Raw genomic sequence first — 15,181 nt, forward strand, 5'->3', positions numbered from 1 at the left:
CTGTGCTGTTGTGCACCCTGAAGCCGGCTTGCCTAGTATGTAGCAACTGGTGTTATTCTACAAAGGCCGAAAGTACTTGAAGAACATGTTGTTCAAGAACTTTTGCTCCCTTAGATCCTTGGTGTGATAATATTTAGTTTATATATTTGCACGCTATTATCTCCCATTCTACGTTTATATTTGAGCGTCTTGATACTTCTGTTGACATAGCATTTATCCATGGCTTTGTGTATGGCTTGTCTCTGTATTTGAATGTGCATGCCATATTTGTCCAATCACCATAACTTGGGGCTTAGCTAAGATGGTGCTCTGTTTAAGCATATAGCCTATAAAACAAACAGTTATGTTAATGGGCTCCTTTGTTTTTTGTTAAATTGTGAAAAAATGAATAAAGCTATATTTAAAAAAGAATGCGGGTATAGCATTTTGATCAATCTAATTGCTAATCCAATATCAGCTTTCCATACAAGACGTTCATTCTGGTTAGAGCCTTTGTTGTGAGAATTCTGATTGGACCACATGTTCTAATATAGCACAATAGAACTTAGCAGGTAGACTGCAATGCTAAAAAGGTATTTGAGCCATTAGGGCAGAATGTTCTAAATGAAACCAAAAGAAACGGTGAGAGACACTTTGGAAAGTTGCAGGAGAGCCCCAAAATTATACACTTTTTACCCTTTTTTACACTGCTGCCTTCAGGGACTCTCAAGGTAGTTCAATGTAGTATTGATGGGGCGTGCCTCACAGTTCACATGTAAGCAGATCTTTCAAAGCTATATTTCCTCACATATTAGGATGCTGTGGGTTGTAGTAATACGGTGGTACAAAAGGGGGTGGTGATGGACCTTTTGACTGGGTGTTAGTGTTTGATTGGTTCAGATGCTCCGTCCATCACCACCCCCTTTTGTACCGCTTTTGGCCGCCATAAGTGTGGCAGGGTATGCTCAGACGTGGGTCCCTTGCTCGCTTTGCTACTGGATTCAAGCAGGCCGGGCTGAGGACGGCTGAAATGCCATAAACCGGTCCTAGGGGGCTTGTTTCCGGTCCAGGGAAGGCATGGCATGGCAGTTCGGGCTGGACTTTTCCCATGAGGCACAGGGTCAGACTGATTTGCATATGGCCATGTCTGAACTGGGGTGGCGGAGTGGGCTAAAGAAGGGTGATGGATTAAACCCAGATTTGTTGACTGTGTGTGAGTGTTTGATTGGTTCAGATGCTCCGTCCATCACCACCTCCTTTTGTACTATTGTGGGTTGTAGTAAGGCATAGTAGCCTGGTCCCATTAAAAGTACTTTTAGGTATACAGAGGGGTGAACATTTAAGGACTACAATTTCCATCACCCTTTGCAGTGTAAATTTCTCAAACACATTTGACTTGATAGATGTCTGTAAATAAATACTAAAACAAAGATTTTATGAATGGACAAGAACTGTAAAGTGAATCTGGAGTTTTGATAAATAAGTATATTCCTTGATTGTGCTCAATTAGAGTGTGAACCATACAAATCTCCCAATTGAACTGATTATATTCAGATCACCTATCCAATACCTATTGCCATTTAATTTAAAGAGTCAACTAAAAGCTGATGCAGGGCATGTTTACCCCTGTGCTTCCTGAAACTGAAGATATATACAACAAGAACTGGACTTGTTCAGAGGAGTACGCATGGGCAACAGCTGTCCACCTCTGGCTCCGGCCTAAAGCTTGGGTGATTAGTTCCTCGAAGTTTGTAGCGAGGCTGTTCCCTGGCCCAGCCACTCTGCTGGATTAATGGTTGATGACTCTCATCCCGCAGATGTCCATAACCCCGCACCATCAGCGCATCCCACTCATCATAGGAACTTCTCACTCGATTCACCATTGGCGCTTCCTGGTTCTTGGCTGGAGGTTTATGGTCACAGAGCCCAAGTTGGCAAGCCTCGCAGTGTGCGCTGTCGTGAGGTCCTTCATTGCTCCCACTTGTGATGAAATCACGGACGTGTCGATCGGACACATCCTCTCCATAGCATACCTTGCGTATTCTTGTCACCAGGCGGTCAACAGCTACATCTATGTTCTCAATCATGAACTCGGGCTCTTCCAAAATGGCGGCATTACATCTCCGGCACTCCTGCTTGAAGACCCGCATCTTCACACAGCCCTGCGGCACTCGCCGGCTGGCCTTCCTGATGTTGAAGATCATGCGCACTTTGGACGATTCCCACCTTCGACCACAAGCGGAGCACTTGAACCTAGAGGTGAGAAGGCAAACATATTATGCAAGGTAGATTCTGATATTCATAGCATTTGTGGACCACATCAGGGTGTCAATAAGAGAGCTGAAAAATATAATAGACGATGTGACCCTATCTAGCCGAAACAGTTACTTAGGGCCTGATATAGATCTTGGTGGATGGGTTACTCCATCACAATAGTGATGGACATTCCATCCGCCGAAATATAAAACCCATTATATCCTTTGGGATTTATATTTCGGCTGCCAGGATATCTATAAATACCATTATATCCTATGGGATTTATGTTTCGGCAGACAGGATATCTAAAAATACCATTATATCTTATGGGATTTATATTTCAAAGGACGAGAAATCTATAAATCCCATTATATTTTATGGGATTTATATTCTGGCGGACATGATATCTATAAATACCATTATATCCTATTGGATTTATATTCTGGCAGACGGGATATCTATAAATACCATTATATCCTATTGGATTTATATTCTGGCAGACGGGATATCTATAAACACCATTATATCCTATTGGATTTATATTCTGGCAGACGGGATATCTATAAATACCATTATATCTTATGGGATTTATATTTCGAAGGACGGGATATCTATAAATCCCATTATATTTTATGGGATTTATATTCTGGCAGACGGGATATCTATAAATACCATTATATCCTATGGGATTTATGTTTCGGCAGATAGGATATCTATAAATACCATTATATCTTATGAGATTTATGTTTCGAAGGACGGGATATCTATAAATCCAAATATATCTTATGGAATTTATATTCTGGCGGACAGGATATCTGTAAATACCATTATATCCTATGGGATTTATATTCTGGCAGACGGGATATCTATAAATACCATTATATCCTATGGAATTCATATTTCGGCAGATAGGATATCTATAAATACCATTATATCTTATGAGATTTATATTTCGAAGGACGGGATATATATAAATCCAATTATATCTTATGGAATTTATATCCTTTGGGATTTATATTTCGGCAGACGGGATATCTATAAATATCATTATATCCTACAGGAGTTATATTCTGGCGGACGGGATATCCGTCACCGTTATGACGAAGTAGTCCGTCCACCAAGATCTAAATCAGGCCCAACGTTTTGTTTTTGTTTACAAATAGATTAATTCAATGTGACAGCATAGCCAGATTATACTGTGGAGCGTATACATTATCATACATCCGCCTCTCTGTTTCCATGAGACCTGCGTCTCCGCTTATGGGTTGGCCTGACTAGTTGAATGCCCTGTAAAGAATAAAGGTCAAGTGAACTTACAAAGCCCATCTCTCCTAGGGAACAGGACCCCATCCAAACATCCAAAGTAGTTAATCGGTCTTGGCTCTGCTAACCGGTGCCCCGATGACACATTCTACTGGGGTTCAGCTGAGGACTTACCTGGACTCACCCAGAGTCCTTACTTAAATAGACTTAGCTAGACTCTCCCAAATTAAAATGTCTTTAAAGTTTTAAAGTCCTTCTAAGGGGTAAGCTGTAGAGGGGTAGTTGTTGGGTTGGGACACCATCCTGCAGCTTCTCAATGCCAGTGGGGATCCACGAGAGGCTAACATTGGCATCAGAAGTGCCCTTACCCTATTAAACTACATGCTGTGCTGACTTTTGTCCACTGATGGACACCATAGCTCAGTTGCCATCTGCAGGCCATCTCACAGCCAACTTTATGTTAGATGTCACTGTTTTCACTTCAGATCCCCAGACAGTGAATGTTTTCTAAGCCATGTTCATGGCATTCATTTGGAGGGTTTGCTTGATGTCACTAGGGAATTAGACTGCATGTGCTTGACTTGTAGCTCTCTGAGTCACTCAGCAAATCTATAGAGACAGGAAAAGGCAACATATGTTCACCGCGCAGATTGTGTGTGATACAGACCTAGGGCTCACGCCCTGCCGGATCCAGCCATGACACCATGCTTCTGAGGAACAGCAGAGCACAATCTTCAAGGAGAAATAGCCCCTGCTCTGAGCAAGGATACTAGGTGAGAACCCCAAGCCCACCCCCTCAGAAGACAGGAAATAAAGGACACAAGAGAGGAATCCAGTGTGTCCTTTAGGAGTGTGTGGGTATGAATGGATGTGGGCACTTGTCTCACAGCTAACACACCTGAATGTCAACACTTTACTGGGGGCTTGCGGTGGTCTGTCCTCCCTCTCATCTTATAATGCCTCATGGGCCAAGTATTGGAATGACCCTAAGCGTGTCCCAATGCTCCATACTATTACAGTGACAACCTAAGAGCACTGAGGGGTAGGAAAACCAGGAAGTAAATAGTTCATCAGTCCCATAAATGACATGAAGTCCTGGGTGAGCTTCTGCAGATACAGGGGGGTGAATTTGGAACATTCAACTATGTTCTGTCCTTACAGATCTGATGGGTGTAGGCTGCTGACTCTTCAGAGCTCCCTAGGAGTGACTTATCTTGACTTCTTGGCATCAGCGCGCCCCTCCATATGCCCCGAGGACTGTGCTGCACGCTCCCGGGTGTCCAGATGCTACAGGTGATGCAGCATCTCAGCCGGTGGGGAGAGACAGGGCTCCAGGCCTCTAAATCAGCCCCATAGTCCCAGAGTGGTTCATTTTTCTCCATTTTTCTCTCTCTTCCATGTGGACCGGCCTGCACAGACCGTACAGCAGCCGGTACAGTGGTCAATGTGCTGTGGTCAGTGGCTGGCAAGCTGGTGGATGTGGCAGTCGTAGTGGCCAGAGAGGAAGAGGCAGTCTGGTGACGCTTGCACTGACGGTGGCTGAGGTGGTGGCAACAGGGGTAGTGCAGCCTGATGGTGCCAGTCAAGGTGGCAGTGGAAGCTGATGGCAGAGATGGCCTGCCCCGGGTGTGTAAAGCACAGCTTGCATTAGGCCCCTTCCCCTCACCCTGCACGGCCACACGCGGGAGGAAGGGGACGTTGATGAGTAAAATGCTACTGTAACCTCCCAGTCCACAGCAAGGCTGTTATTCCTCTAGTTGAAATGAATCACAAATGGCCTGGTGTGTAGTTGAACCACTCCAGATGCACCTTGGTTATGGATAATGGCTCAGGGCAGGTTCCATAGCAACCTTGTCCTAATTAAGCTCTCAAGAAGCTGCTTGCAGTTTGGGTTTGGTTGTTGTTGAACCCCAGCAGCCTTCTCCCAGGTGACTGCTGTCACCATATGACGTAAATAGACACATTGTCCTGAAGCATTTTGTACTAAGAAATAAATCCAAGTTGTAGACCAGGTGGTAAATTCCAAGTAGTTCCTTTATTAAGTTTCAATTGTAGATGTAGAAAGATGAAGGTAAGATGGTAAATAAGATTGAAGTAAGATAGAAGTATAGCCCCACCAGGAGCAGTCTTCCTCTGCTCAGCCTCTCATCCTCAACTGACACTCCTTTCACCAGTCCACACACCAACATTACATGACATCAGACAGCATTCTCCAGCCATGCAGACTGAACAGAATAGAGAGGATTGATGTAAAGAAAGAAGAGAGGAATTAACCATTACAACACATTTCTATCCATCCCTCCAGGCTCTAGGGGTCCTTTGCTGTTACCTGTCCGGTGCATTCAATGTATAGTTCTCACTCATGCGTCTCATCATGTAATTGGCCCCCGGCACTTCATGATTCCTTGTCCCTCGAGGCACATACATGGACTGCACCGGCAATGGCTGCACCATCACTAAATCACGCCCAATTAGATGTATGACCAGGGCCACTGGGATTACGTGGACGTGCGGCCGCTACAATTTTTTGCATAATTGTATATTTGCTGCATTGGCCACATAATCCATCATCTGCCCCATAACTTGTAGGGGCCGATTCACAGAACTAACTGAAGACAAAATCCTAAACTTACTACTTTGGTATACACAGAAGTCAGGATTTTGTCTTATGTTTGTTTTAAGAAAGACTTCAGACAGACTTAAGTTAGGATTTTGTCTTAAGTCTGTCTTAAGTCTGTCTTAAGACAAACTTAAGACAAAATCCTAACTTCTGTGAATACCAAAAGTAGTAAGTTTAGGATTTTGTCTTAAATTAGTTCTGTGAATCGGGCCCGTAGTTTTTACCCAAACAAATTGTTTCTAGCTCAAATGGTTCAAAAGTTACTGCAAACACAGCGACACATGTTCCTGCGCAGCGGAAGGCCTTTTGCAAAGGTTGACAGGTCACCTTTCTGTAGCTTATTGCTATATTTGGGTGTTAAACTAATGCCCAGAAGTGTTAACAAGTTTAAAAATGACAAAATAATCAAATAATACTATCACAAAATGTGCTGCACAATGCAGCTTTATTTGCCTTTCCGTGCAGCATTATTTACTCAACCCTGCCGCATAATTTGGCCCTCCCCTGCCGCATAACTCCAGCGACCCTGTGTGTGACTTACTGCAGTTTGCAATGTAAGGGTGTGTGAGATACTGATATTCACATTGGCATTGAAGTTTGTATGATGAAGATGTCCACCATCATTGCCGCCTTTTTTTGCATCTTCAGTCCCTCCAGCCCGGCTCCTCCTTCTGTCCCTGCAGGATTGTGAAGTGAATAGTGGACTCACACTTTCCTTCCAGGGTGGCAGAGATCTGGTGCAGAAAGCCTCCAGTGTCCGGCTTTCCTGGTCGGAGAGGACTTCGGGCGTTTCAGGTCATTGGACTTCTGTTGTGATCCTCGTTGCCTCATATACATGAGAACCCGGCCTCGAGCTCGTCGTCGATCTAGTGTCATATTTTAAATCAAAGTTTTACACTTGTCCTGTGGAGGACAAGCCCCATGAGCTGTTCCACTGGAGCCTTCCTCCTCCTTCTCCTCCTCCTCCTCTCTCCTCCTCCTCCTCCTCCTCCTCCTCCTCCTCCTCCTCCTCCTCCTCCTCCTCCTCCTCCTCCTCCTCCTCATCCCCTCCTCCTCCCACCCCCCTTGTGAGTTAGTAAATGTAACTCTACAGAGTCTTACATTGGCACACTTTTCCAGATGTTGAGGTCTGCAGCCAGGGCACAAGTCAGGGGTACATGCGGACAGAATCGACCCACGATGGGCCTGATTCACAGAACTAACTTACAACAAAATCCTAAACTTACTATGATTTTGGTATTCACAGAAGACACTTACTCATCAATGATTAATTTACTCATCAATGAGTAAGTGCCTTCTGTGAATACCAAAATGAGTAAGTGCCTTCTGTGAATACCAAAATGAGTAAGTGCCTTCTGTGAATACCAAAATGAGTAAGTGCCTTCTGTGAATACCAAAATGGTAGGTAGGGGTAAGGGTAGAACAATGCAACATCAGTGCCACACCTTTGTTTGGGCACTTCACGTGAATAGAGGTGAGTGAGCCAATAAATTAACAGGGAGAGCCAAGCCAGAGCCGAGCCAAGATCTTGCTTGGATCTTAGAGCCCGTGCACGAGCTGAGCCCTGAAAATATTAGCTAAGTAAGCCACACAACAAGCATCATGTAAAATATGTTAAAGCTCCTCCCTTCTCCCTCCACTGTGCATGAGGGTTTGGCCGGCCGTTTCAGGACGGCCAAACCCTCAAGCGCAGTGAAGTTTTCTCGAGCTCCAGCTGTGTTGCTGGGGCTGGAGAAAGCAGGCACAGGCTCCCAGTCTACCTGGGAGCGCAAAGTCATAGCGCTCAGTCCAATCCTGACGCTGCTTTCATGCACCGTCATGATTGTCTGCAGTGCATTCTGGGAGCCTGTGCCCGGAAGAGAGCGATGCAGCAGACAGCGGCGGAAATCAGGTAGGTCATTTTATTCTTATTATTTTGTACCCCGATTCCCCCTCCCTCCCCAGTTCCCTCATCCGGCCCGCCCTGCCGCTTTGGCAGGGTACAGCCCGCTACTGGTGTAAACCCTTCACGTGGCCGAGATAATTGAAGAGCAACATTGTAGTCTGTTAAATCTAGCATAAAAGGTTTTTGTACAACTGGTATTCTGAACTCACATGTTTGAAACTGCTTTCATACACAATAATGAAGAAATAGAGTTTTGGTGAATCAAAACGATTGCCCAATATCACACAATTTAAGGTGAAGCCACATTTATCCAGGTTTTCTGGTTTCACTTTGTACAAATCAGCTAGGAAATGATCATGTTTTTTGTCTTTCCGTCTGTTAAGTATTTGGTTTTACTTCTTTGTGCGTTGTTTATTTAGTTGAACACAACCCAAAGGCCAAATTGGAGGGCTTAAATGAGCATCAGTTACATTACACATGGTCACATTGATTTTTGGTAGGTATGGGGAGATTAAGTGATTTGCACAGAATCAGAGGATTGTGTGCCGACACCGAGACTCAAACCTGGTTCCCCAGTTCTAAAGTCGGCAGCACTAGCCAAAACACTACAGGGAATATTATCAAGAACAACGTTAAAATTATCGCCGCTTTAGCAGCAGGAAACTGCCGCTAAAGCGGCGATAATGGGCTTGATAATATGCCCTTGTGTATTCCCATAAAAGCCCAGGTGTGGTGTGAACCTGGGCTTCTATGGGAATTCTCAACGGCATAATATCAAGCCCATTATCGCCGCTTTAACGGCAGTTTCCTGCTGCTAAAGCGGCGATAATTTTAACGTTGTTCTTGATAATATGCCCCTACATCCTGGGTAGAGTGAGGGAGAATGGAAGGCAGAAGTTGGATGAAAGCTCGGCTCGTTATGGGCTTGATGTTCCAACAGTACCTAGAGCTCAGCTAGAGCCAGTCTTCTGTGGCTCGGCAACCTCTACTTCTTTCCTTCCTGTCTCGTCTTTCTGGGATGTTTGTACTATTTTAGATTACATTTGTAACCGTAATATGACTAGGGCTCCCTGTTTTCCGTTTTTACTGATTTTTACAGATAAATGCAGACAGAAAACTATTTATTTTCCTGTCTGTATTTTGAAACGTGGATGAAAACGGAAATTGAGTTGTTTTTTGAGTGATTCTAAATGCTGTCAATCATGACTTCCAGGCCAATAGCCCTGTCGAATGAATGGTAAGGGGGGTAAAAAAATAAAGGAATTTTAGTAAAGAGCCTCAAACAGCAATAGATATGCACAACCTTGGTTTTAAAATGTGCATGTTTTCTTATAGGAGCATATTTTATCATCTGATTGTGTTTATATGGGAAACATCCTTTACAACGCAACTTTTACCACGCAGTGCTTTTACATCGCAACTTTTACAACGCAAACCATTACAACGCATTGCGCTGGGGTGCGCTCTAGGATAGGGAATAGATTTAATTTACTATCCAACACCTTCATTAGTGTCCACGGGGACTGGAGTTGGAATAGTAAATTAAACTATTCACTATCCAGCACCCCAAAGCGCTATGCGTTGTAATGGTATGCGTTGTATAAATTGTGATGTAAAAGCATGCGATGTAAAAGCTTGCGTTGTAATGTCATACATCCGTTTATATCCATGAAACCTGTTAGCCGTTCAGACAGGAGTGCATATTTATTGGTCAAATAAATGTAGAAATATACTCAGTTCAGATTCATTTTTTGACAAAACCCAAAATAAATATGAATAAATACAAACAGAATTAGCACAAAATAAAAATGGATAAATTCAGACGGAAATGTAAAAAAAAACAAAAAACATAAAACCGGGAGCCCTAAATATGACTTGGTACCACTCCAGGTCAAGCAAGTTGGCAAACACTTTTCTAGATGGAATTAATCACTAGCCACAAAAGGCGGCAGGAATGAGTTCACCAATTGAAATGGAAGTCCACCCTACCTGGCGGAGGCGTGCAGCGTGTACTGCTTCCACCCGGGCAGCGCCTCCGCAGTGTCATCCAGGTCCAGAGTCCACTGGTCCCGGGGTCGCAGTGCCGCCATCTTGCTTTGGAAGAGGCTGTTCAACGCCTCCTCCTCCATGTCTGTGTTGAGGGGACCCTGGTGACCTGCACAGCAGAGGTGCAGCACAGCACCCCCAGAGAGAGTAAAGGGAACTAACTGCAGTTAACTCTGGATGGACACCTGTCCAGGGCTGCACGTCTGTCCTTCCTGCTCCTGGAGGGGTCCAGCAGGATGTAGGCAGCACCGGAGGCTGGTATACGTGCTGAAGAAAGTAAACCGGCAGTCAGCATGCCTCGGGTAATGCAGGGCCCGTGACTAGACTGTTTGTTGACGATCAGTGAAAACATGGGTGTATCTGCTGTGGGCCAAAGTCCACGCACCAGTGCTGATCATATCAGCTGTATTTTTACTTTACAAGGAAGCAAATGAGGCATACAAAACACCTAGAATCGATGCTGCCGTTTTACTGAGATGTGTTGTGCTGGGTTTTGTCGTGTTTGTGCTGTGTTATGTTGTGTTGTGCTGTGTTGTGTTTGTGTTGTGTTTTGTTGTGCTGTGCTGTGTTTGTGCTGTGTTTTGTTGTGTTTGGGCTGTGTTTTGTTCTTTTTGTGCTTTGTTGTTTTGCAATGTGTTGTGCTGTGTTGTTCTGTGTTGTATTGTACTGTATTGTTATGTGTTGTGTTGCTATGTGTTGTGTTACGCTAAAGGGAACACTTGTTAAGTTCTATTAAACGTGGAGAACTGAGACCTTTCCCGACTACTCGCTGACAGTTAGTAGAATCAGCTGCATTCCCCGCGATTTAGACGACTGTGGGCTGTTAAACGAGTAGATTGCAGACGAAGGGAGCTTAGACACTGGACTAAGCTTGGGCTATGAACTCCGCTTCGCTCAAAGAGTTTGCATTGTTTTCCCCACTCTGCATTACGCAGAAGTCGCAGAGTACTGTGTTTTCCTCGCTCGCACTCGCCAACATCAAGTTGGCGAGGACGTGCGAGGAAAATCCACCTCCTGATGAGATGGTTCCTCATTCATGCTCGTCAATGTCAAGTTGGCGAGCGCGAGGGAGGCAAATAAACCTCCCGGCGAGATTTCTCAACAAGGGCAGTCGGATTCCTCAATGCGAGTGTCCACGTATGATTGCGTTGGCTCGCATTAAAAAAACATCCGTTCGCATTGAGAAAGCTGCAGCTCGAGTAGAAAATCTATTCCCGCAGCAGAAAGGAAGCAGCGCCCGCTTGCACTGTGCATGGTGCAGTTTGCGATAATTTCAAAGTGTGGACAAACACCCGGCGCAGAAAATTACAGCAAGCTGAATTTTTCTAACTCACTACGCTGCTTGCAGAGCTCCGCATAGCGCGGCTGAACTGTTTTTTGCACTTCTCAGAGTTCTGCGTAGTGGAACTCCATGAACTCCACCCAGGCTTACACTGGACATGGTGATTTATCCACTCAAGGATCTGCAACATGGTTTTTAATAGAGGCAGGCATCTATCTGGACGCTCGAGGCCAGCTCGAGTCTGAAGCCTGTCTCGGCTCGAGGTCCTGTTGGAACCTCGAGCCCATAATGAGCCGAGCTTTCATGAGGCTTCTGCCTCCCTCTGCCAAAGGGGTAGCGTTGCAGCCAGAGATTTTAATGTTAGGTCTGAAAATCCCGGTTTGAGTCGCGACGCCGCTCAACATCCTGGGCTTTTGGGCAAAAACTTCATATCCCTATACACAATGAATGGTGACATTTTGTAATGTAATGTGTGCTTATGCAAAGTGCTCCAATACTCTCAGGTCGAGTTCGTGCTTTATAAAAAGTGCCGAAAGTTGCACAAAGAGGTAAAAACAACGCCTTAACATAAGGAATATTACTCTACAGCAATCTGGGCCGGTACAGGGTTTACAATACATGACAATTGTCTTCCCTCTTAGTTCACTGAGGATTCATATTTAAAAACTATCACTTTTAATAAAGTATTTCTCAGTGCAGTGTTATAATGCGACATAATAATGTTAAACTTCCACATGCTACATACACTTTTTCAATTTTGGAGAGAGTTTATAGCACTTAACCTGAAGTTTGGTCCATGATTTATACAGCAAACATTGCACGGTGCAGACTCAACGATCTGAGCCAGACCATTGGCTCGTCTCTGGCTCGGCTCTCCTCTCTAATGTGTTGACTCATACCCCTCTAATTTTTAAATCGTTCAAATCTGCCACACATTGACCAGTGGCGTGGCAGGGAGATGGTCTGGCCAGAGACGGAGAACAGCCTTATTCCTGAAGTTTAACCCCTTCGCTGCGGCGGCTATTCCGCCGCAGCGCTAAGGGGGGGGGGGGCGGCGGCACGGCGGTCCAGTGCTCATGACGGAACCTCTCCGTCACGGCCCGTGGGTGAGCTGTGCTTGTGACGGAACGGTTCCGTCACGGCCCCGCTCGCTCTTTAGAATGCGCCGCGCAGGCGCGAAATCAGCGCCACGCAGGCGCGGTGGCAGGGCCTTGACTGAACCGTTCCGTCACCAGCACAGCGCCACCCGAGGCTCGTGACGGAACGGTTCCGTCACGAGCATGGGAGGGGTTAAACCTGGAGTAATCAATGCCATATAGCACCTCTTTCATGGGGCATACTCTAACCCCCTACTGCTTTGCTTCTAGTTAACTCTTATGTATGTGTGTATGGGTATGTGTAAGTAGTGTCACCTAGGCATTGCACACCCAGCTGTGAAGCGTAGGAGGGTTACCCATGGAGCAAGACACAAGTCACGCTCAAGGTTCACATGGCAGACGGGTTCTAGCTACTCCCAGGAGCCAGACAAGCAGGGTGGGTCCTTTCCTGGCACTCCAGGGGTGCTGGTCAGAGTTACAGAAGGCCTCAGCCCTCAGGAGTAGGAACACTGCGGCCGTACAACGAGTTCGATTTCTATATAGAGCAGTGTCAGTCTCCTGGGGAAATTGCTAAAATCTAAAGTAAAAAAGAAAATACCAGAATCTGAAGGGAAATATAAAAAATCTGCGGAATCAATAGGAATAAATACATATCTGTTCAAACTTGTCAGTTTTTTTAATAGAAAAAAATGAAAGGAACAATTCACACTGCATTCACTGTTTATTTTCCACAATGTTAGTTATTTAGGAAATTAAGCAATTTTCTAAGGGCACTTTTTTGTACTAATTATTTTTAGGTCTCGCCTAGGGAGTGCTTGCGCTGTCTCTTTGAAACATACTGTATTCAGGATATGGCATAAAGCTCCACCTTGTCCTTGTAAATGGTGGCTTTCATTGGTCAATAGGCTTAGTAGTCCCTCCTTAGTACCGCATCGTCTCTTCTTGTAACCTCCCATGAGGACATCACCAGTTGCATGTGTTGTTACTCCCTAGGTTTTCAATACAGCCTCAGAGCACTATTTTCTTAAAGGGCTTCAGGCGAGACACACACTTGGCTCTAGGCATGGCCGGCAGTGGTTACTTTACTCACTAGCATATCTCACATTTATATGAGACCTTCTACAGATTTCCCTTCATCAGCTCCACACAGAGTACAACCTAATCTGAAATTAGTATAATAATTATTTTGTCACATTCCAAAGCTACTAATTGTATATATGGCAAAAAGAATGAGTCTGCACCTGAGGGCAACAATTAATTTTTCGTACATATGTCCTAGTATATCGTATTTAAGCAATAGCACAATATATTAATAAATAGTTTCCCAGATGAACATTACAGATGGTCGCAATACTTGATTGTAGTCAATATATTCCTTTTATTCAAAAGCACTTTATTCTTTTAAAAGCATCACACAATTGCTTGCCGCCAACGCGTTTCATCCCTCATGGGACTTCTTCAGGGTTTTATCATAGTCTGTATCTGTCGATAGTACTTAGCGATAGTTCTTGTCAGTTTTAAAAGAACAACGATTACGATACCGTCTATTGATAACATGAATCACGTTGTCAGTGTTTTTAATGTATAGCAATAGACGGCAAAACATGTTCATATGCGTCGGTGATTTGTGTTACAGCGGTGTTTGGAACAATCAGATTAATGATAGATCCAGCGTTATCAATATTGTATCTGTATATATTATGGCCTTCCACACGAGGTCATGTCAAATAATCGATTAGTGATCATTAATATACCCAGTTAGTTTTGGGCAAAATCTGTAGCCCTCTGTACGACAACGGCCGTGATTGTATATATGGACATAGCTATTTGAATGTACCTGTGGTACTGTCTTGCATGCAATGCATTATGGGTAAGGTGGATATACCATCTCTTCTGCACGGTGCAGTACCATATTTGACCAAAAGAGGTGTCATAGGACCTCTTTTGGCCACATATGGCACTGCACCCTGAAACATGGCGAGGTAAAAAACATTGGCATTTATAATGCCAATAACTCCAACTTTGCAGGGTGCAGTAATACGGCTAGGTAAAAAACATTGCCATTTAATTTTCTTTTAGAGTTTTATATAGCACAAACTAGACCCAAAGATATCAGGTATCAGAGCGCTTCACATGAGCACCAGTTTCGTTACAGATTGACACATTCATTTTTGTTAGGCACGGGGAGATTAAGTGATCTGCCCAGAATCACAGGATGTTGAGTGTCGTTGCCCAGAACACACGGAAGGTACAGAAGGTCTCAGAAATACAGAGGGAGAGAAAAGAAAATAGCAAATCTCTCTATTGGGACCCAATAGTGTCCTCTTTACATGCCCAGAATACACAGTTAATCTGGAAACAACCAAGAAAACAAAAACAAGAGAAGATACACAAGGAGAGGAAAAAGATACCCATCAGCCCACTCATAAGTGGAATCTCGTCATCTGGGTATATGTTGGTAAATGGTGTCCTCTAGGGTCTGCCTTGGAAACAATCCATAGGACTGCCTAGTGATGGACCCAGAACATTTCACCAACAGATGACAGTATATGAGCGGGAGGGGTTGAGGTTGCAGTGCTCAAAGAAAAAGAAGAAGAAAAGGAAAATAATCCAAGTGATTCTAAAAATACCTACGATGATGTCATGAAATACTTTATTAGGGCTGACCATCAAAGTGGTATGGTTAAAAACAGTATGCTGATAGCATGTAAGGAATTGCTACCCACCAATGTTGTTATTCGGTCAACATGTTT

At 44.3% G+C, this 15,181-nt stretch overlaps 1 protein-coding gene across 1 annotated transcript; it reads right to left on the minus strand.

Annotated features, from left to right (window-relative positions):
* Positions 1 to 1,244: 1,244 nt before the first annotated feature.
* On the minus strand, positions 1,245 to 14,659 carry LOC144791085 (receptor-transporting protein 2-like). The gene is made up of 2 exons (XM_078665737.1): positions 9,993 to 14,659; positions 1,245 to 2,232 (listed from the first exon to the last, which is right to left on the minus strand). Exons 1-2 carry the CDS (start codon positions 10,130 to 10,132, stop codon positions 1,653 to 1,655), a joined length of 720 nt encoding a protein of 239 aa, XP_078521863.1. The 5' UTR covers positions 10,133 to 14,659; the 3' UTR covers positions 1,245 to 1,652.
* Between the last annotated feature and the right edge of the window lie 522 nt (positions 14,660 to 15,181).

This window comes from Lissotriton helveticus, chromosome 11 (assembly GCF_964261635.1).
Source record: "Lissotriton helveticus chromosome 11, aLisHel1.1, whole genome shotgun sequence".
Classification (NCBI taxonomy): domain Eukaryota; kingdom Metazoa; phylum Chordata; class Amphibia; order Caudata; family Salamandridae; genus Lissotriton; species Lissotriton helveticus.

Bases quoted from the DNA above. Each gene is read 5' to 3' on its own strand.
- LOC144791085 (XM_078665737.1), bottom strand. From the start codon at position 10,132: ATGGAGGAGGAGGCGTTGAACAGCCTCTTCCAAAGCAAGATGGCGGCA. The intron at 2,233-9,992 runs GTAGGGTGGACT...TCTCACCTCTAG, and splicing joins ACGCTGCACGCCTCCGCCAG to GTTCAAGTGCTCCGCTTGTG.